The sequence below is a fragment of the Callorhinus ursinus genome, unplaced genomic scaffold (assembly GCF_003265705.2).
Source record: "Callorhinus ursinus isolate GAN/ISIS: 27379988/994484 unplaced genomic scaffold, GSC_fseal_2.0 scaffold27, whole genome shotgun sequence".
NCBI classification, from domain to species: domain Eukaryota; kingdom Metazoa; phylum Chordata; class Mammalia; order Carnivora; family Otariidae; genus Callorhinus; species Callorhinus ursinus.
In genome coordinates, this window is record NW_027397089.1 from 19,668,663 (window position 1) to 19,689,371 (window position 20,709).

Sequence of the window (20,709 nt, forward strand, 5' to 3'; positions counted from 1 at the left end):
ATTTTCCTGAGCAGAGGCTTATGGAATAATATGTGGCAGGTTTGTGAGGTGTAGACTTCTTTTTGAGAAGAAATCCCCAGCTGAACAGGTGTTCCGCTTGTACCAAGAGTACCAAACCACAACCCCTAAAAATGACTCTATGTTTTTCTGGGGAAACTAATCAGAGATTTTTTTTTTTCTCTTGATAAAGATGATTTCAGTCCTCTAGAGCTCTTTTTAAATGTTAGTATGGCGGAGAACTGCATTTTTTATAGACAGATGTTGTTGTTAAACGTGCACCTGGTAATGATGTTTGTTCAGTGCCTATCTCTGAGGAATTCAGAGCGCTTTATAGACGTTTTCTTCATTATTTCCTCAACGTTTTTCTTTTTCCGATCATATTTTAACTGCAGCTATGAATTCTTCATTTAGTTTTTCTCACTGTATTTTCTCTGAAATATCTGCATTTCCGGTATTACAAACTCACACCAGTCCACATATTCTAGGAAAGCATTCAGAAGTTTCCCTTTTAGTGTCTCAGGCTTCTCTTTGTCTTCTTGCCATTCTTCATGACTCTGAACAAACTTTCCCATCTATCATATCTCCACCATATCCTCTCCCTTAAACAAATTGTTGAAACATAACTTATTTTTCTACATAAAAAGTTCCTGTTATACTTAGTTGTTCACTTGTTTCTAAGTTCTTGCTCCTTGCCTTGAGGTAGCTAATTTGAGGTAATTAAACATGTTCTTTCACATGAGCACTCTGTGTTGGCATTGTGAATCTGATATTCATAGCAGAGGGCTTTTTTTTCCCTCAAAAAAATTGTTTCTCCTTTCAGGCCTCGGGCATTTGTCAACTTCTCTTCTTCACGGCAGTCATCCTTGAAGAAAAAATAAAAAAGAATCATTACTTAAAAAAAAAAAAAAAGAATCATTACTTTAACACAAGCTAATCGTTTTGTGTAAACAAATCAGACACTTCCCTCCCTTGAGGCAATAACCATGTAGAACACTTTTTCACTGGATTCTAATCAGATGGAAGTGTGGTAGAGAGCCTCAGTCCTAAAAAGATCCTGGGATCATGAGATTTTATGCAAGGCACCTTAGAAATCATTGCCTTATTTTACAGATATGGGAACTGAGACTAAGAGTTTTAAACATTTGTCCATGGTCACAAAAATACTTAGGGTTACATTCAGAATTTAGGGTAGGAGACAAGACTCCTGAAAAGTTAAAGTCACTAAATAAGGTAGTGCATAGCATGAAATGATGAATGATTTGGTTACTCTGGGCCATTTGTGGGTTGGAAAATATTTAATAACTGGGGGATGGACAGGGGAAGCCCAGAATTACGGTGTTTGCCAATTTCATGGGTGCCCCCAGCTAATTTCAAGCTATCGGTGTGACGCCGTTGAACAAGGAGTTGTGAAGAGAGGAGTGCTATCCAGTTGGCTCTCTAGAAAATGAAGATTGTCCGGCTAGAATGAACAGGTCTTTAAGGAGGAGGAAAACTGAGTTAGACCATTTCTCCCCACACATCATACCTTTCAGCTGTGAAGGACTCTCCTTGATCTCTCTTTTGAGCAACAGTGGACTTTGATCCTTTGCTCTTGCTTTCGCCTTGGTGAATAGAGTACTCTTCACCTAAGGCACTATCACATTTCAGGGCCCAGCTCAAAGATAAAGGGTCTTCATCAAGCTTTTCCCCGACACTTTCAGAAATAATCACTTCTATTCTGAATCCCAGAGTACTTTATTTATACCTTTTATTAGGTCATTACCAAAGCCTAATTTGATGTTACCATCAATAGATAGTGTCTTTCCCCACTTGACTGTCCTCAGAGGATAGGGATCGTGATTTACTCCTTCAAGGTCAGAGCCCCAGTGCTGGGTAGTGGGTACAGCCCAAGCTTGGAAGCCAGATCGTTCAGCTTCAAATCCTGACATTGCACTCATGCACCATGACAGTGTGGGTAAGTCATCAAACCCCTCTGTTCTCATCTGTAAAATGAGACATTAATTAATAGTCCCCATCTCACAAGCTTGCTGCGATGATTAATGAGATTTTTAGAATGTTCATTCAGTGCCTACTGTATCCTAAGCCCTTGCTAAATGCTACCTGGTATTGTTATCTGTAACACATAGCCCAGTGCTTAGCATGAAGTTGCTGTAGGTTGAATTGAACTAAAGTGAAGCAAGGAATGACCCGGCTAGCTTATTGGAAAGTTGAGAAAAGGTATGCTAGTGGGTACTCCATATGCAGGTTATTCTTGGATAAAGGAGAATGATCTGGTAAATAAAAATCATTTCTCATAGAATTATAGGATCAACAGCTAGTTTCCCAGCTGTGGTATGATGAACACAGAGCAGAGTGGGATCATCTGTGCCCTTCCCTCACCCCATGTGCTAGATACTGTACATCCATAAATATACCATTTGTTATTGCAATAGCTTTTATAAACTGCTGTTAGTTGAAATATCTCCTTTTAAATACTATGCAGTTGCTTTTTATAAAATCTAAATGCTCAGCTTCATGTATAAATATTATTAAATGTCATTCCATTTGGTTTAGCCCATTCCAATTAATTCGTATCACTTCCAACCTTGATTCTGCAATGCAGTATATCTTCTATCCCATTTAGCTTTGTGTTATCTGCAGTATGGTAAGCGTTACTTCTGTTTGGTTTTATGAAACACTGTGCAGGCCACTTGTAAGAACAGAGTCTCCTGACATGTCACTAAAGACCTCTTTCCTTGTTGGCATTGATTCATTAAACAATCTTTTGTTTAATAAATATTTTAAACTCCTTTCAAATCTGTCAAAGTATACAATAATCGATATCATATTCCATGTTCACAAGAGTGTCATGAGAAACTTTGCCAAAATGCTATGTCCGCAGCATTTTTGTCTTACAGATAGAGTAAGTCTATTAGAAAAGAAAAAGCTGCTTGCTTGTTGAAACCTGTTCCTGATTAACCTGTATTAGCTCTCAATACCAATAACTTCCTTTCTCAGTATGAACGAAGGATTCATATTTCAAAATAGTGAATTTAACTCTGTCAAGGTAGATGAAGCTGAATGCACACACCTTGACCATGTAGGTGAGAAGTTTGGACACATCCCGAGGGCAATGAGAGGCTGTTGGAATTCTTAAATAGCGGTTATATAACCAAGTGATGTTTTAGGAAGAGCCATCTGACAGCAGTGTCCACAGTGCTCTCTGGGGGGTGGGTACCCTGTGTGAAGCTGGAAGTTGCCTGCAGCAATCCCAGATGGGCTGCTGCACCACTGGACTAGGCTAATAGCAGTAAGATAGAAGAGAAGAAATCTGGATTTAAAAGAAAAGACCCCAAAGAGACTACTGGGAGAAAATGATAAAAATGAAAAAAATAAATAAATAAAAATAGGTACATGAGGGATTCCTAACTTTTCCCCATCACTGAACACGCAGAAAATGATATCAGTTTGGCCACTGGGATAAATAGGGCGAGTTGGAGGTGACCCAACATCATGGGCCCCCAGGGTGGGGTCTCCCCTCCCCCAAGCTCTACCTCCCTTCTAACCACTAGCCGAAGACATAAATATCCCCATGTGGCTGGGAATGGATAGTTCTCCTTGAGAAATAAGTACTCTTAGCAGTATGAAGAAAAACAGACTTGCACCAAAACAGGACCTTCAGTTCGGAGAAGACGATACACAAAAAGGAAAACAAACATTTGGTTCAGTGCCTAATTCTGAATACAAAAGTGAAATATGGCTTATACACTTGGAAGAAAAATAGCACCAAGGTTAATGCCCGAGTTGGTCCAGGATGCCAAGCCACTGTCCATGTTATAGTGATATAGTAAGACAAGGGCCACGGCTATACAGACCTAATATGGGTGTAGAAGTGGGTGGTGCCTACTAGGCAAGTGGGAGGGAGATACAAACCACACCTAGGGAGTTACCAGGTAGAAACCTAACTGTAGACAAAAGCAGACACAGAAGAAGGAATTTTGGTTTTGTACGAATGTGGAAATCTAAGCCTCTTTCCTTGAAAACTTACGAAGTGCTGCCCATTTGTTGCTCCTTATTGATTTATGTAGTTGATAATTAAGTAGTTTTGTAGTCCCGGTGCCACACTTACGCTGCTAATTTGCATTGCTGCATGGAGGAAATTACAGATTCGGAAAATGCAGGAGCTTTGAATCCATAATTCCTGGGGTAATTGAAGATGTTTGGTTATAGAAAATGAAAAGGTGTTCCCTCTTCAGGAAACTCAAGGGCAGAGTGAGAACAAGAACCCACCAACAAAGTCCTACAGATTCTATTATAAAAATAGGAATGAAAGGTTCTTCGAAAAGATAATGGAACCCACACATTTCTCCTGATGATTGGCAGCAGGGCCACCACGTGAATGATTCTAGGGGGCACCCACTTATCACACCGGACTGTGTTTGAATGGTGCTGCCTGAAGTTGGGGGACATAGCCTGTGCACACAGAAAGACCTATGTGATTCATCCCACCCAACCCAGCAGGTGCATATCTGCCTTGACCCATGGGATTCACCACCAGCCCAACCATGCTTCCTTCCCCAGCTAAGCTAGCTGCATCAGTATTCTTTAATCCTGACTTATCATTTTATTCCAATTCAGATCTACCCAGTTCTCCACATGGCTTCCCACTGGACCTCTGTTACAAGCCAAAACACATCCTTCTGGCTCATTTGCTCCAGTCATTCTGTTGACCTTTCCAGAGCTATTTGCTGCTCTCACTATCATGCTCCTTGTTAGAGTTAAGTAGGAAAAAAACCGCCAGCCACTCAAAGCAGGAAACTCCAGCATCCTCCCAACACTTGTATGAGCTTCTGTGTTAGCACTTACTATCTATCACTGTAAACATTTGTTTACATTTCTGACTCCTTCACTCAATGTGAGCTTGATGAAGGGCAGAATGATGCTTTGTTGAGCCCCAAGGTTTTGCAGTGTGCCCAGCACATGGTAGATACTCTTTTAGTGTTTGGTAAGTGAGTGAGCAAATGAATATATTACCTTTCTTAGACATGGACATGGTAGACTCCTTTTGAGCATACAGGTTAAAAAAAATTTCCCCTCTACTACGTTCAATGCCTGCGACTATTTACCTTTGTTTAATAGCTTCCTGGGTGATACCAGGAGAGGCTGCTGAGGCCTCTTGCCAGTGGTTTCTGAGTCTTTTGTTTACCCCTGTGCAGGTGGGCAAGTGGAAAGACAAGTCCCTGCAGATGAAGTACTACGTGTGGCCCCGAATGTGTCCTGAGACAGAAGAACAGGAGGATGACCATCTGAGCATTGTAACCCTGGAGGAGGCCCCCTTTGTCATTGTGGAAAGTGTGGACCCTCTGAGTGGAACCTGCATGAGGAACACAGTCCCCTGCCAAAAACGCATAGTCTCTGAGTATGGCCCCTTCCCCAGTGCTCTGGGTGGCGTGGGATAGGCACATTTAATACGGCTGTCAGCACCTTCCTGGGTGGGGACCTGAGGCATAGAATGAATTGGGCACCATGTTCAATTTTCAGTTGCTACTGAACAATGGAATTACTGAGCAGCCCTGTGGTTCTGTCCAGATCCTGACCTGGGAGACTTACTGCTAACTATGCTCAAGTATCTTTGGCTTTGCCTGTTCTCAACAGCCAGGACCTCAAATTTATAGAGATTCAAATTTGCATTGGTGTTGAACCATGTTTTCTTGAGCCATTGTGCCCTGAAATTTTGAGATTTAGAAACATTTTTGGAAACAGGTAAAAATAAGCTGCTATCCCATTAGAAGTCAGATAATGATTCTCTTTGATAAGGATGGGAAATGCCTGGAAGAGAATACAAAAGGGTACTTTTTCTCTATCTCAATTTGGTGCTGGTTAAATGGGTGCGTTCAGTGTGTGCAAATTTATCTAATTGAACCCTTAGGGTAGGCGCACCTTCCTGATGTACATTATACTTCAAAGGAGCACTAAAAAATGTGAGAAAACATGGTTCAATATGATGAGCTAATGGAAGAATCACGATTCTGTGGTCTCATTTATTTCCTCACTCAGGTCTGATCTGAGCGGTGAAGGGGAAGACCTGCTTTTGGGTTGGAGTTTTCATGGTAAAGGGTAATACCTGCCTCTTGTGTAAAGCCTTGTTTTGTTTTGTTTTGTTTTGTTTGTTTCTTCAACTGGTTAGGAATAAAACAGATGAGGAGCCAGGTTACATTAAAAAGTGCTGCAAGGGGTTCTGTATCGACATTCTTAAGAAAATTTCTAAATCTGTGAAGTTCACTTATGATCTTTACCTGGTTACCAATGGCAAGCATGGGAAGAAGATCAATGGAACCTGGAATGGTATGATTGGAGAGGTGAGTGTCAGAACATCAGAGCCATTTCCATTTTTCATGTATTTTGTTTCCTGACAATATAAAAAAAAATGCTCCTCTATAAATTTTAGAAAGTAGCAAATAGTGAATAGACTTCCCGTTCCCACTCTACTACGGAAACCGCTGCTGGGCTCTGTTCTCCCTGCGGCAGCCCCTTGCCTTCCCGAGCCCTCTAATTGGAGCACTGTGCATTTCTCCCAGGTGGTCATGAAGAGGGCCTACATGGCGGTGGGGTCGCTCACCATCAATGAGGAGCGATCTGAGGTGGTCGACTTCTCTGTGCCCTTCATAGAGACCGGTATCAGTGTCATGGTGTCACGTAGCAATGGGACTGTCTCACCTTCTGCCTTCTTAGGTAAGTGCTATGCTTGCCCGTGTGAAGCACATGGACATAAGGACAGGCACTTGGTGTGAGGATCAAGGGCAGGAGCACGTGGCCAGGCTGTCTCAGCCAGGAGTTGGTTTGACAGGAGCTTATTTAATTTGGGGGACTTCAAAATCGATTATTCTCAAACATGAACACTGAAAAATACCCAAAACCAATAGGACAGCATATGACCCTGTAAGAAAACAGTGCTGGTTGGGCGCCTGGGTGGCTCAGTTGGTTGAGCGACTGCCTTCGGCTCAGGTCATGATCCCGGAGTCCCGGGATCGAGTCCCGCATCGGGCTCCCTGCTCAGTAAGGGAGCCTGCTTCTCCCTCTGACCCTCCCCCCTCTCATGTACTCTCTCTCTCATTCTCTCTCTCTCAAATAAATAAATAAATCTTTAAAAAAAAAAAGAAAACAGTGCTGGCTGGGCAGTCAGGGCTCCTACTCTAGTCCCATTCCTGCCACTTACTCATCACTTGACCCTGAGCAAATGTGCTCCATCCTGGGACTCAGTTTCCTTCATCCATAGAAGAAGCCATTTCAACCAGCTGATGTCTGCGGCTACTTCCTGCTTTAATAATCTCTAATTCTTGCTATCATTGAAATACTTTTTTAATTATCTTCAAGAATTGAGCTCCATGCTCCCAAAAGAGGTTTTCTGTTTTTACATGCATTTTTCTGAGCTTTGTCAGATACAGCTGATCCGATGCTGCCTTCCACTCTAGCCCGTCCTTCCTTGTTCCATTCTGTACTTCCCTACTCTCCAGCATCACTTTTTGTGTTGAAAACCTTAGATACAATATAAGACCTGGTGAGATAAGGCCAAGATTTCAATTAGATGAGCTCCTTTGTGGGCTCTTACCCCATATTTTTTTGCAGGGGCCGTGAGAGCAAGGGGTGGGAAAATAAAATGTCACCTTGAGAACAGGACATTGGGCTAGGAGACAGGAGGCCTGGCTTGGCCATAAACAAACCATAAGCCCTTGGATGAGTCACAAACTCTCTGAAAGACATCAACTTTGTTTTTTTTCTCCATGAGGATATTGGAATAAACCTTGACTAATGTTTCTTTAAGCTCTATTCCAGTGGGCAAGGGGGGGAGGGGAAAGTTTTTAATTAATGTACTATAAAGTGGAGTTATAGGTCCCATAGAATTTTTCCATAAATTACTCAAGTTTCTCAGCTAGCCTGCGTACAGTGAGGCGGATTCTGGCCCTGCCAATTTTATGTGAAATGTTATTAGATAGCACACACACTATATGCATTAATCCTCATAGCAGCTTTATGTATTTTATTTGCTTTTTTCCTTTGCAAGGATAATTGGAACATTAAGAGATACAGACACAACTACATTCTAATTCTTAGCCATCGGTATAGCACTAACCTCAATTTCTGAACTGGAAGAGCCAGTGATATATCAGCATAGCCCTAGAATGACATAGCAGGGCCAGGCAGGGTGCGTGTGTGTGTGTGTGTGTGTGTGTGTGTGTGTGTGTGTTCAGAGGAGAAGCAGTTATTTGCAGGGGTAAAAGAAGCCAACATTTATGGAACACCTGTTATGTGGTGTTCCAAGCATTACTGTACATCCTTTTGTTATATTATCTCACTGATATTCATCGATACTATTATTATAATACCCATGTTATGGCTCGGGAAACTGAGTCTTAGACCCGGTAAGCAGTTTTCCAACAACCTGTCAGTTCACAGCTGACAGACCTAGGATTAAAGCCCAAATGTGGCTGCCTTCAGAGCCTGCGCTCCAGTTCTCATGGGGACATTTCAGAGTGCAGCTCCTAAATCAAGCACCGATGTGAAGGGCAGAGACAAGGAAGTGATATAATACAATGAGAAAGTACAAACTTTGCCCCAGAAGACCTCAGATTATAACCTGGCCCTGCCACTTTCTGAGTAGGAACTTGGAAAAGACCTTGACTTCTGTAAAATAGACATGGTAATACCATAATGAAAGGGCCATTATAAGGATTATATAAAACATATGGTGAAAGTACTTTCTAAATCGTAAAAACCAATACAAATGTCTGTGATATTTTGTGTACAGAAGGTTGCCCTGGGCTCCATGGGGGAAAAGAAAGCCTGGAGAGGATGCTTTTACTCAGTTATTCCCTGATCTTAGTCAGCAATGAAATCAGGGTAGGACTGCAATCAGTGAGAACTGAGGGGGTGGGGGGCTTCCCGGCTCCACCATATAGAGGCTTTGAATTAAACCTGCTGCCCTCACGTCTCTGGCTGCCACTGAAAGGTTTTGCATTTCACGGTCGGTATGTGCCTTATCAGGGTCCTTTTTAAATTGTCAAGTGACCAGGTTTTTATCATTCCCTTCAAAAGTGCAAAAGTAAAGTAGGTTTCAAGTAAAGAAAATATTTTCTAATTTCCAGCCAATTTTTCTCCTTTCTCAACTTCATCTTTATTAATGATTTGGAAGATGGAAAAAACAGTATGTTAATTCACTTAGTTATGAGTTTACAATGTGATGTGACAGCTAAAAAGGCCAGAGCTATTTTGAGACACAATTGAGGGAACATCGTATCATGGGAATGCATAGCAATTGTCCCTTTTTGTAGGCCTTCGGAGAGGTGGCTCTTGGAATACAGTGTTCAATTTCTAGACACCTCCAAGCCAGAGAGCTTGAGATCCATGGAAGGGATTCAGCAAGAAAGATTAAAGAAACTAAAGAAAGCACATGGAGAACATTCTTGCTGTCTTGCCTGGTCTTATCCCATCAATGCTTTCACTTGGTGTGAGGGAATAACTTGTAGTTGTTCTGTTAATTACAGCTGAGGCATGTTCCCTTGTCACGGGCTACATTCCCACTGTTACAGATACTGATTGTCAATGTGGATGGATTTTTTTTTTTTGACATTGACTCCTATTCTCATGCCCTAATGATGCCCCATAAAATACACCATATCCAAGTGGGTTGTAAAGTAAATGTAGACTAGGAAGTTTAGGAGAGTTGAGGTAAGGGGGCAAAAGTTACTCATTGGATATAGTTATTACCAAATCAAGTCAAGCCTGAAACAGCAACTAACATCTGTGGAGAATGAATTTGCACACAAGGTTCGGAAGCATTGGTGAAAGCTTTTCCAGGCCTCCATCATGTGGTGTGACCATATAGGGGACAACATAAACCAAGAACCTGTTCCCTATGATTCACTTACCCCAATCTAGTACTTCTTGCAGATGAACATTTCCTGGCAATAGCAGAAACTATCTCAGAAAGTTCATAGGCAAGAAGCTCTTCTTTCTCATGTGTTTGAAAGAAAATAGGCCTTGACCTGCCCATCAGGGCAATGGAGACATTCAGACACAGCCTGTCACTCCTCCCTGACCCAGGCCCTGGCTCTCGGGAGAGACGCAACACACCTGTGGTTTGTTTCCCCCCAACAAAATACACGTTGCCTGAGCAAATTAATACGCAAATTAATCAGAATCTGTTTGTTCTCTGTTTTAATTCTGAGCACTGATTTTTTTTTTCCTTCCCCAGAGCCATTCAGTGCTGACGTATGGGTTATGATGTTCGTGATGCTGCTCATCGTCTCAGCCGTGGCTGTCTTTGTCTTCGAGTACTTCAGCCCTGTGGGTTATAACAGGTGCCTCGCTGATGGCAGAGGTAAGGCCAGCTACGGCTATTACATTTCTGCATTGTCGTCTCTTGTTCTCCATTCTGAGTCTCTCTACTCCTCATTTGGTGTCTGCCCGCTCCCTGACTTACCCATTTCTGAAAATGAACCTTCAGCCTTCTATGTCAACAGCTAGGCAACTAATTAGAAATACCCCAATTAAGAGGTTAGTCTGGATCTCTGTGTCCCTCGCTGGCAGAAGCCTCACCCAGCGAGCCCAGTTCTACCCCAGGGTAAAAGAGAGGGAAGCTGGTCGTAGATTCGCCTAGCATAAACATGTCAGAGGAAACTATTTTGATAACCTTAGGCTGTGAGCAGTCTGTTTGAACAGATGGACGAACAAGGCAGATATACTCCATATATTAATAATAAAGAAAATTAGGCTGCCCCGGCATATATGCAGGGTAGTTGTGGCTGAAGGAGTTCTCCACTTCTGAGGTACAAGATCTCCAAAGCCTATGACCCTGGCGCAGCTCCCCCTGCCAGGGTGTATAGACATTGGGTGGTTGAAATAAAATGGCCAGCAGGTAGCGATTTTCACCCATAGCTACTGTTGGGGGCAGTCCAGTTTTCTGGCTAAGTGGGTCCAGAGACATGAGGACTGCCCATGTGTTCGAGGCATTTATGAGTCTTCACAAAACATTTACTAGATTCTTAAAGCGGGGCTTGGGACCCCTATAAATAATTCATCCGAAACTTTCTGAGAATCCCAGAATTAGGAACTACTATACTTTTTTCTGAGTTTTATTCTGAAATTATGCCTCCAGGAGGGAAGCCTTTTTTAACCCCAGCTACACAAAGAATGATCTGTGGGGCACTTAAAAGACAAAGGTGCTTGGACCTAATTTTCTAATATTCTGACTCACTAATTCCAGGGTGGGTCTTGGACCACTACTATGTTTCAAAATAGTGGTTTTCTACCTTGGTTGCAGGTTAGAATAACCACCCACCACAATTCAATAAGAATCTTTGGGGCTGGGGGGCTAGGTAGCAGTGTTGTATAAAAACTCTCCTGGTACTTCTAACAGTCCAGGTTGTGAACCACTGATGCCCTGAGGCATTTCCGGGTGCTGACCTACCTTCTTCTTCAGCTTCTCCATTCTGGCCTGGAAGTTTGAATGTCTCCACAGTATGGTGCAGTCAGGGGGCTCTGTGCCTGTGCCAAAGGGTCTTCCAGAAGCCATGACCTGCTCCCTATCCCGAGGGGCATTAGTAACAAGCAAAACATCTGAGAAACACCTGAGTGCGTACATACGTTGACAGCATCAAGAGCTCAAGAGAGTGTATGCTGTCCCTTCACCTTGAAGAAAATTAAGGAGGCAAAAAATCCAGCCACAAAATTCAAAGCAAGGGCTTACAATTACTTAGGCGACCAAGAGGTGCCTGTCTTCACGAAGGAATTCCACATGGGACCGCTTTAAATATCAAGTCTCCTTGGGGCATTTTACAATGTACAGAGCTTTGATTTATGAACAACTTTGGAGTTACACATCTGTTCCATGAAATCAGGCCCACATGCACAGATGTGTGCACACGGTTAGATACGCGGCTTGACATGTGTAGTCACTGATTTAGTTGTCAGAGCAGATGCTCTCAGGATCACAGATAACGTCGTAAGACCTGTGCTAATGTGTGGTGAAACTGTGCAGGCAGATGTTCGTTTCTGCAGTGGAGGGACTACATGCAGACCCAGACATCAGGCGAGATTTTGCCATCACCAACCATTGAAAGCAGCGAGGCAACAGTAAATCTCTGGGCAGAAGCCTTGGCACTGTGAATGTAAAGGTTGGGTGGAGGAGGGTCAGAGACGGTCTGCCTTTCTGCCCTCAGATAGCGTGGCCAAGCCAGGGGTCTGTGACTTCCTCCCTGGGCTTCCTGATATTCTTGTACACAGAAGCTACCATGGTTGGAAACCCAGTTGGGATGCGTTGGCATTGGAGTGGGGTCGAGGTTGTCTTGGAAACATTTGGTGCTAAGTGCTAGAAGCTAAAGAAAAATTAGGATAAAGGACATTCAAAGCCATCTAGCATCCGTGTGAATAAAATTGTAGGAGGTCCATGCCGAAGGTAGAAGAACATTCCATATGATTCTTGTTGACCTTTTTTGAAGTTGAAATCCTTTCTTGGCAGATACAAATGGAAATTTTAGGGAACAGCAGTAATGAGGATGTGTGTGTGACAGTAATGGGGTAGTTGCCTTTGTCATTCAGTTTTCATGTGGTCTTGAGACTCTTGTCTACATGGGGGCAGGAAGCTGGCTCTTCCAGTGCCCTGGCTGAGTCATGACCGTTAGTTGAAGCAGGATCCCACACACACCCCAGGCTCCTGGATTTTCTTCTAAAGAACCTTCTTCTGCCTTCCTGGGGGGTCCCAGAAGAGAGGCACAAACTCTCAACTTAAAAATGTCTGCCTTTAGTTGGAGGGTTTCCTGCTTTGAGCAGGAACTGACCAGCTCTGTGTATTTGTCTACACAGAGCTGGTCTCTCTGTTTAAATAGGACCGGTGACTCTGTCTTAACTTTCTGTCCTTGTCTTTTCATCATGACAGAGCCAGGTGGCCCATCTTTTACCATCGGCAAAGCTATTTGGTTACTCTGGGGTCTGGTGTTTAACAACTCCGTACCCGTGCAGAACCCAAAGGGCACCACCTCCAAGATCATGGTGTCGGTGTGGGCCTTCTTTGCCGTCATCTTCCTGGCCAGCTACACTGCCAACTTAGCTGCCTTCATGATCCAGGAGGAGTATGTGGACCAGGTTTCTGGCCTGAGTGACAAAAAGGTAAGAGGACCATTTGAAGCCTCCCATATGTCCCCTCAGTCCCATTCTGAGCCCACACTCAAAGTTCTCCTGTACCTGTTAATTTTCTCCATCTTTAGAATCAGCAGTTCTTTCTTAATGTCTCCTTAAATTGGGACCTGGGAGCAAACATCAGTTTCCCTACCGAAATAATAGTACTTCACATTCACTTTCTGATTTGTGAAAGGTTGGCACCAGCAGTCCCTGGGCTGCAAATAAGGGGCTTGGTGTGTTAGCGGCTTCCTGAGCCTGCGGTACCTCCTGCTGAATGTGCTTGGGTGGCCTGCCAGCACAGGGCTGCCTGTTTGGTGTGTTATTAGAGGGCCGCTCCCTGCACCCACACCGAGGGCCCTGGCCCATTGTGGCCTCCGTTTTCCTCCAGGCGGGTAGTTCACATTGTTCCCGAAGAGAACTAACTGCTATTTAACTGATGATTGCCCTGTGTGGTGCTGATGAATAGGTAGCCCCCATACCAATTGAGGCCTCCCTGCTGAGCTGTACAGTTGCGAGAAGAAGGAAAGTGTCCACTGGTTTGCATCCTCTCTGGACGAGGATGTGCCAAGCCTGTCCTAAATACCATATTCTCTCGGCCTGCCGGAAGCATCACGGTTTCTGTGGGCGGTCTATCTCCTGAAACAGTGATCGCTAGGATAGTCCAAGCTGAGTGAGAGGACCTACCTCCATGAGGTGTCCGGTAGAACTCATGGATGCCCCACATAATTCTGGGAACTTCCACCCACAACACATTTCCTACACTGTTTCCTTAAGATTTAGAAAATGTGATTTCCCACCCCTCTCCCCAGGTTGAAGCTATGAGGTATGGACAGATGTGTGTTTAGAACAGATAGGTCAGAGAGTTAGTGATTTCTAACGTGGGGTAGGTTTCCCCCAGATAAAACCTTAAACCCTTAACAGATGGTTTGAGAAGAGTATGAAGGAAGAGCTAGTCTTTTGGGGGGCCTAGGTTCTGATTTCTCCATCTATTCATCTGTACTCACCAAGACACACAAAAGCCTGTGAGGAAGGTAAACAAGCTTCTAAGGGAATGAAAAAAAAAAAATGTCTAAGTGCATATATGGATCACTGTGTTTACCTTTTCATGTTATCTCTTTCTCTGACTCGTCTTCCTTTATTTTCTTCTTTATTTTTAAAAATAATACCTCTCTTTGTATTTCCTTCTACCTTATTTTTAGGTTTTTGTTTACTTCTCGCTTCTAACGCATGATTTATTATTCATTTATTCATATATTCATGCATTTAATACTTCATTCATTTTAAATATTTCTCTTTGTTCCTTCATCAACATCTTTCATCATTATGATCCTGGCTCAGAAAAGGTGAATTACATACCTCCCTTCACCTCCTGTTACATCAATTTTTGTGCCTGTTTCTACAGCCTGTGCAGTAGTGTGTTTAATAACAACTACCTCCTTAGGGCTCTACACTTGAATGTGGCGTAGGTGAGGTAGACCATGCCCATCCTAAAACAGGGATGTGGCAGCAGCATGGTAGACCATGTCCTCACACATGGATTTGTCAGAGGTATGGCAGACCATGTCCTCACATCAGGCTCTGCAGAGGTTTGGTAGGTCATGTCCCCACCCACAATATGGCAGGGCCATATTGCCATGCCATCAGTAATACGGCAGAGGTACTGTGGACCACAGTCCTTCTTGGAGCTCTGGGCTACTAAGTGAAGGTTCCACATTTATCATTTTGTTTTCTTCAGGTATCTCTGAGGATTGCTTAGGACACTGTATTTATCGTTCCCATGCATTCATGAGCCACCCAGCAACAACTGTACTATCTTCTATTTGAGATAAGCCTGATTAAGATGCAAGGAGATTGTTTTCCCTTTTGTGGTTTTGAATATATTGCTCGAGGCTGCTTAAACAGAGAGGTTGTGCACCTGTCTGTCCTCCACACCATGTTGGTTATGTTCTGAAAAGTTAGATCCCATCCGTTCTTTGCTTAGAGAACTTCAGTGGCTCCACTGTGTATAGAATAAAGACCTTTTCCCTGATTGCTTCTGAGGGCCTTCACACGTGATTCCCAGTGGGCTCTAGCTGTCCAGGGTGGTCAGCCAGGCTTAGGCTCTTGCAGCCCAGGCTTCCTTGACTTCTCATCCTTCGGGCCAGGCCTCTCTATCTGTGCACCTGCCTGGGATGTTCTCCTGACTTCTTCACTCACCAAACTCCTATGGAACCCTCATGGCCCAGATTAGAGGTCGCTTCATTTGTGGAGCTTTCCTTGGCTCATCTGGACAGTGAGCCATTCTCTCCTCTGACATGGTAGTCTTTCACCCCTTTATTAATAACCCCTGTCTTCCACATGGTCCTGTCATAATCTGGACACCTGGACCTGACTGGACCTCCCCCATCTGACCATGAGCTCTCTTGGACCATGATCATAAGTTAGTTACCCTGTTTTGTTTTTTGTTTTGTTTTGTTTTGTTTTAAAGTCTGTGGGGAGAGGGAAACAGGGCATATTTTTGTAAGAGCCTCTCATGCAAAGCAGCAGACTAAGCATTATAGGCAAAGAAGGCAACAAGAGAGCAAGAACCCTTTAACAACGGTCTAATTTGAAAATACTTGAAAATGGGTATCAGATACGTTTTAGAACTTTGCAGATGACAAAATCGTAAAGCGTAAGCATCCTACCAGACAGTGTCAACATAATTTACATAATTATAGAAAACATTTAAGTAACTAATGACATATAACACACATCAGTGTCAGGAATGCTAATATAAATCAGAAAGAGGGTTTTCTGAAAGTGCACTTAAAATGTCAAAATTGATATTCGTTTCCCTTCACAACACCTTAAGAAAACAAAGTCTTGGGCCTGTCTTCGCACGACAGCAAGTGTATTCTGTGAATTTAGAAAAAGAAAAGGTAAAGAATGAAGTCGTCAAGACAGGAACATTGAGAATAGAAATGAGGTGATTTTGAAGATTCTTTTTTCAATGGAATTAAATTTTCATCAAGGAAAATAACATTTAAAATAGGAAAGAGTTCTTAAACTTGTTTTGACTGTCACGGATGGCATATCTTCCATACAACTCAGATCAAGTGATAAATATCTTGGAGTGATGATGAGAAGGTATTTATAGCCATTAAATTTATATATCTGTAGGAAATTATCTTCAATTTTATGGCAGAAAAGTGTTTTCCAGATCTCATTTATGGTAAGGTACAAAATCAGAATGTTCAGAGTTAAATTTCCATGAAAACCTATTTTGGGGCTCCTTTTCACTGGATGGCTTCCATCTTGCAGTAGCGCATTACATCAGTGGGTTCAGAATTATTCCACTACATGCTGTAACTAAATATGGGTGCAAGTTCTAACATTTAGCAGCCCTACTGTACATTCCACCAGTTCCCCCAGCGGGAGGAGAATGTAAGGAAGCTGGTGACCTCTTTCTGCTCTTAACAAAGAGCTCCCCATGCTCATTCTCCCGTGTCTCACCTCCCCAGACGGATTTCTCATTTTGCAGTCTGCCAACCATAGAAAGAGCTTGGCCACCAGGTGAAGGAAGGGACATATTTGCTGGGCCCTATGTACATTATGCATGTTACATCTATTTTATATGTGTCCTCTGCAAATAGGTATGACTATTCCCATTTTACAAATAAAGACCCCGAGACTCTGGGAAGTTTCCGGACTTCCTAAAGTCACACATTCTCAAGTGACAGAGCTAAAGGTTTGCGTCCCTGTGTGTTTGGCTCTAAAATCACTTCGCCAAGATATCTCCCTTGTAGCTCATCCTAGACAAAGTTATGATGTCTTGAAGGATTGGTATTGACACCCCTGCCCCCACTTTTTCATTGAATTTTCTATTCTGTAATTTAATGAGTTTCTCTATCAGTTTCACTTAACCCTGAGGTCACCATATGCTGCCTCCACCAGGACTACTGTTACTACGGATAATGGTAATAACAATCATCATCATTAATATAACTTCAACAATGCTATCTCTGCTCACATTTTTTTTTTCAGCTCGTACAAGCCAGGCGTAAGGCCAGCTGCATTACACAGAGGATCTTATGTAATGGTGCTATTAATGTTTTGATTTGTCGATGAGGAAACTGAACCTGGGAAGGGTTAAGTCATTTTCCTTCTGATGTGCTTTGCCGCCTGTAGCCCCTAAACAGTGTGCCATCCTGTTCAGATTCCAGGGCTTAATATTCATTCATCATCTTTTTTCCTATCCTCCCATCTACCTTGTCAAAGCATAACAAGTTAGATCCTTTTCCTCTACCAAAAAGCAGCTGTCTGATGAACTGATCCACAATAATTAGATAGTATTTTAATATTTTCACTTTCTCTTTTTAATAAAGATTTTATTTATTTATTTATTTGCAAGAGAGCATGAGTGGGGTGAAGGGGCAGAGGGAGAAGCAGACTCCCCGCTGAGCAAGGAGCCTGACATGGGGCTCGATCCCGGGACCCTGGGATCATGACCTGAGCCGAAGGCAGACTGAGCAACCCAGGTGTCCCTCGTTTGCACTTTCTTTAAGAAGTTTTTCAGAGGCATTCCTTTAAAAAGAGAAGGGTGGTGATTTCTAGTACTTGTACAGGCTAATGGCCCACGCATTGACTTTAGCCTGAGCCTAGTGTGACCCTGAGCTTTAAGCCACTGTTGGAGGGTGGAGAGGAGCGGAAGCAGGAGAGAGAAGGAGCGGCTCTGGGGCCGTGGGGTGAAGGAAGCAGAGGTTGCCGTCTGACCTTTGGGTTCTCCAGGGTGTTTGGCGGCATCCTGCTTCACGCATTCCTACCCCCAATGTCATATGTACCCACTGTGTATTTTGCAGTTCTTGCCCTCAAGGAACTGTAGGAATTTTTATTGACTTTAAAATGTGCAAAAGGTGCCTGTCTAATTAACGAGGGCAACCACCTTTGCCTGCAACACTGAAGATACAATCAGGACAGACTTCTAACAACTAAATGAGGACCCATGGCTTTTCTAGATAATGATTATTCTGTGTGAAGTCCCATAGCATCTTGAAGTCATCTCGCATCCTTTTGGAAAAGAGACCCTGTAGGACTTTTAAATCAACATGCAAACAAGTCAGTACACATTCTGGAAGAGAACCAGACTGGTGATAAGCATATTTACACCACGGTACACTGATAGGTAACGATTGGATGGTATTTGAGCATGTGTGGAATTGGGCCCTGTTCTTTCCACTGTCCAGATGTGTCTTCCTTGCCCTATTCATTTTAGGCTGAAAGCCAGTGAGAGACAGCTGACCTCAAGCTTGATCTGTCACACCTTGGTCCTGGCGCAGACCTTCTTGGTCCGATCACAGACTACTGAGGCAAAAATAGCTTACTAGGGAAAGTGGCAGGCGTGACTAATGAGCCAGGGAGCTAGAAATGTGCACCTGGACTGGACCTTCAGGTAGCTGCGCAAACTAGGCTGTGATTTCTTACGTGGGAGTCCTGTGGCGCTGTCAAGCAGCTGGCCCTCTTGTAGCAGCTGACCACGAGCAATTCTGGAGGAAGTGATAAGAAAAGAAAACTCCCCCAAGCCTGGGAGGACACAGGGCACAGGGCACGCATGTGGCAGGGAAGGGACACCTGCCCCTTTGTCTCTCAATTACCAGAACCAATCTGACATTGTACATGGGCCACTACCCCAAGTACTGAGCCTCCCTCATTCCTTCCAGGCTGGACTGCACCCAGATGCATCCAGAGCAAAGCCTGGAGCTTGCCCAGGCCTAGTGCTCTTGCTAAGGGTCGTCTCTCACCACTTTGCTAGTGTTGTTTTAGAATGAGACTACTTCTGCCCACTCCTAATTCCTGAGTCCATTTTTGACTTGCCTGGACGCCTTGACTGAGGCATCTAGTGGGGCTTGGCAGTGGTCACCCTCCCAGTCCCAGGATGCAGATGGCTACCGGGCTCCCAAGGAGGGGTCCAGAGTCTCCTTTCTCTCCTTTCCGTGTACCCCTTCACAGCATCAGCCTTCACTGTGTCCTCCTCTCCTTGAGTGACGGCCTGCTTCCTGACTTTCCATGGCTTCGCGCACAGCATTGCTCACCCCTGACCTCTGCTGTACTGTTGGGGCTTATCATGGGTTGAATGGTCACCCCCCCACCCCCGCTCCCAAAAGATACATTCATGTCCTAACCCCTGGATCCTGTGAGTCTTACCTTTATTTGGAAAAAAAAAAAAAAAAAAGATCTTTGCAGATGTAATTAAGGATCTCAAGATAAGATCATCCTGGATTATCGGGGTTGGTGCTAAATCCAATGACAAGTGTCCTTATAAGAGAAAAGCAGAGATTTGACTCAGAAGAGACGATCAGGAGAAGGCAGAAGCAGAGATTGGAGTGTTGCAACCACAAGAACCATCTGGAAGCTGGAAGAGGCAAGGAACAGACTCTCCCCTAGAGCCTCTGGAGGGAACACAGCACTGGCACTTTGATTTCGGACCTCTGGCCTCCATAACTGTGTGAAAATAACTTAGGGTTGCTGTAAGCCACCATGTCCATGGTAGTTTGCTTACGGCAGTCCCAGGAAACGGATACAGGGCCTTCTATAAAGGCCTATGACTGCTCTCTGAGCTCCCCGCAGACGTTAGACTTCGGGGTGTCTCCTATTCGTCTCCATCTCCTCTGTCAGCACCCAGCTCCACCCTTCCGAAGTGGGTATTTCTTACAGCAGCATCCGGTTCAGCTCCTTTTCTCACGAATCTCCTTTGCTTCAAAGAATTGATCTCCATCACACTGAAGATTTGCAGAGACATGTTGTACACATCACGGAAGTCTTCTCCATGCTCTTGAATTTTAGGGAGATAGTCAAAAACCCAAGTGTCCTTGAGGGCTCCCATTTGCTCTGTCCTCGAGGCTGAGGACTATTAGTCTCTCGCAGCATGTAGAGTGTTGGATGTGTGCGCACTTCCCACGAAATCTCCTACTAGACCTCTTCATAGTAACATCATTGTCAAAGGGGATTGAGGACGTGTTTTTGTATGCTATATCATTTCCACAACTCTTGTCTAGGGACAATATTATTAATGCACCCCTCTCATATTCTGGATTGTGTTGCATTGTTCAAATCACAGAACTGGAAGGGACTTTATTTGATCATAAGGCACAGGGGACGTCTTTCTCAATAAAGGTAAACAGGCGTCCTCTCTTCGTGTGGATGAACTCATATATGTACGTGTGTATTCACATGTGTACATATATGTATACATACATATACATACATATACATGCAGTTGACCTTTGAATAGCATGGGGGTAGGGGTGCCAATCCCCTGCACAGTAGAAAATCTGAGTGTAAGTTTTGATCCCCCAGAAACTGAACTGCTAATAGCCTACTGTTGACTGGAAGCCTTACTTATCACATAAATAGTTGATTAACACATATTTTGTATATTTATATAGATTATATACTGTAGTTTTACAATAAGGCTAGAGAAAAAATGTTTTTTTTTAAGATTTTATTTATTTATTTGACAGAGAGAGACACAGCGAGAGCAGGAACACAAGCAGGGGGAGTGGGAGAGGGAGAAGCAGACTCCCCACTGAGCAGGGA

General features: G+C 43.6%; 1 protein-coding gene across 2 annotated transcripts in view; it reads left to right on the forward strand.

Moving 5' to 3' along the window:
* The window catches only part of GRIN2B (glutamate ionotropic receptor NMDA type subunit 2B), a 413,013-nt gene that overhangs the window by 358,094 nt on the left and 34,210 nt on the right, over nt 1-20,709 (forward strand). For both annotated transcript variants that reach the window (XM_025879804.2, XM_073877947.1), the window contains exons 6-10: nt 5,196-5,398; nt 6,167-6,338; nt 6,558-6,711; nt 10,232-10,357; nt 12,914-13,143. In XM_025879804.2, coding sequence (XP_025735589.1) covers nt 5,196-5,398; nt 6,167-6,338; nt 6,558-6,711; nt 10,232-10,357; nt 12,914-13,143 — 885 coding nt within the window. The remainder of the gene's footprint in view (nt 1-5,195; nt 5,399-6,166; nt 6,339-6,557; nt 6,712-10,231; nt 10,358-12,913; nt 13,144-20,709) is intronic.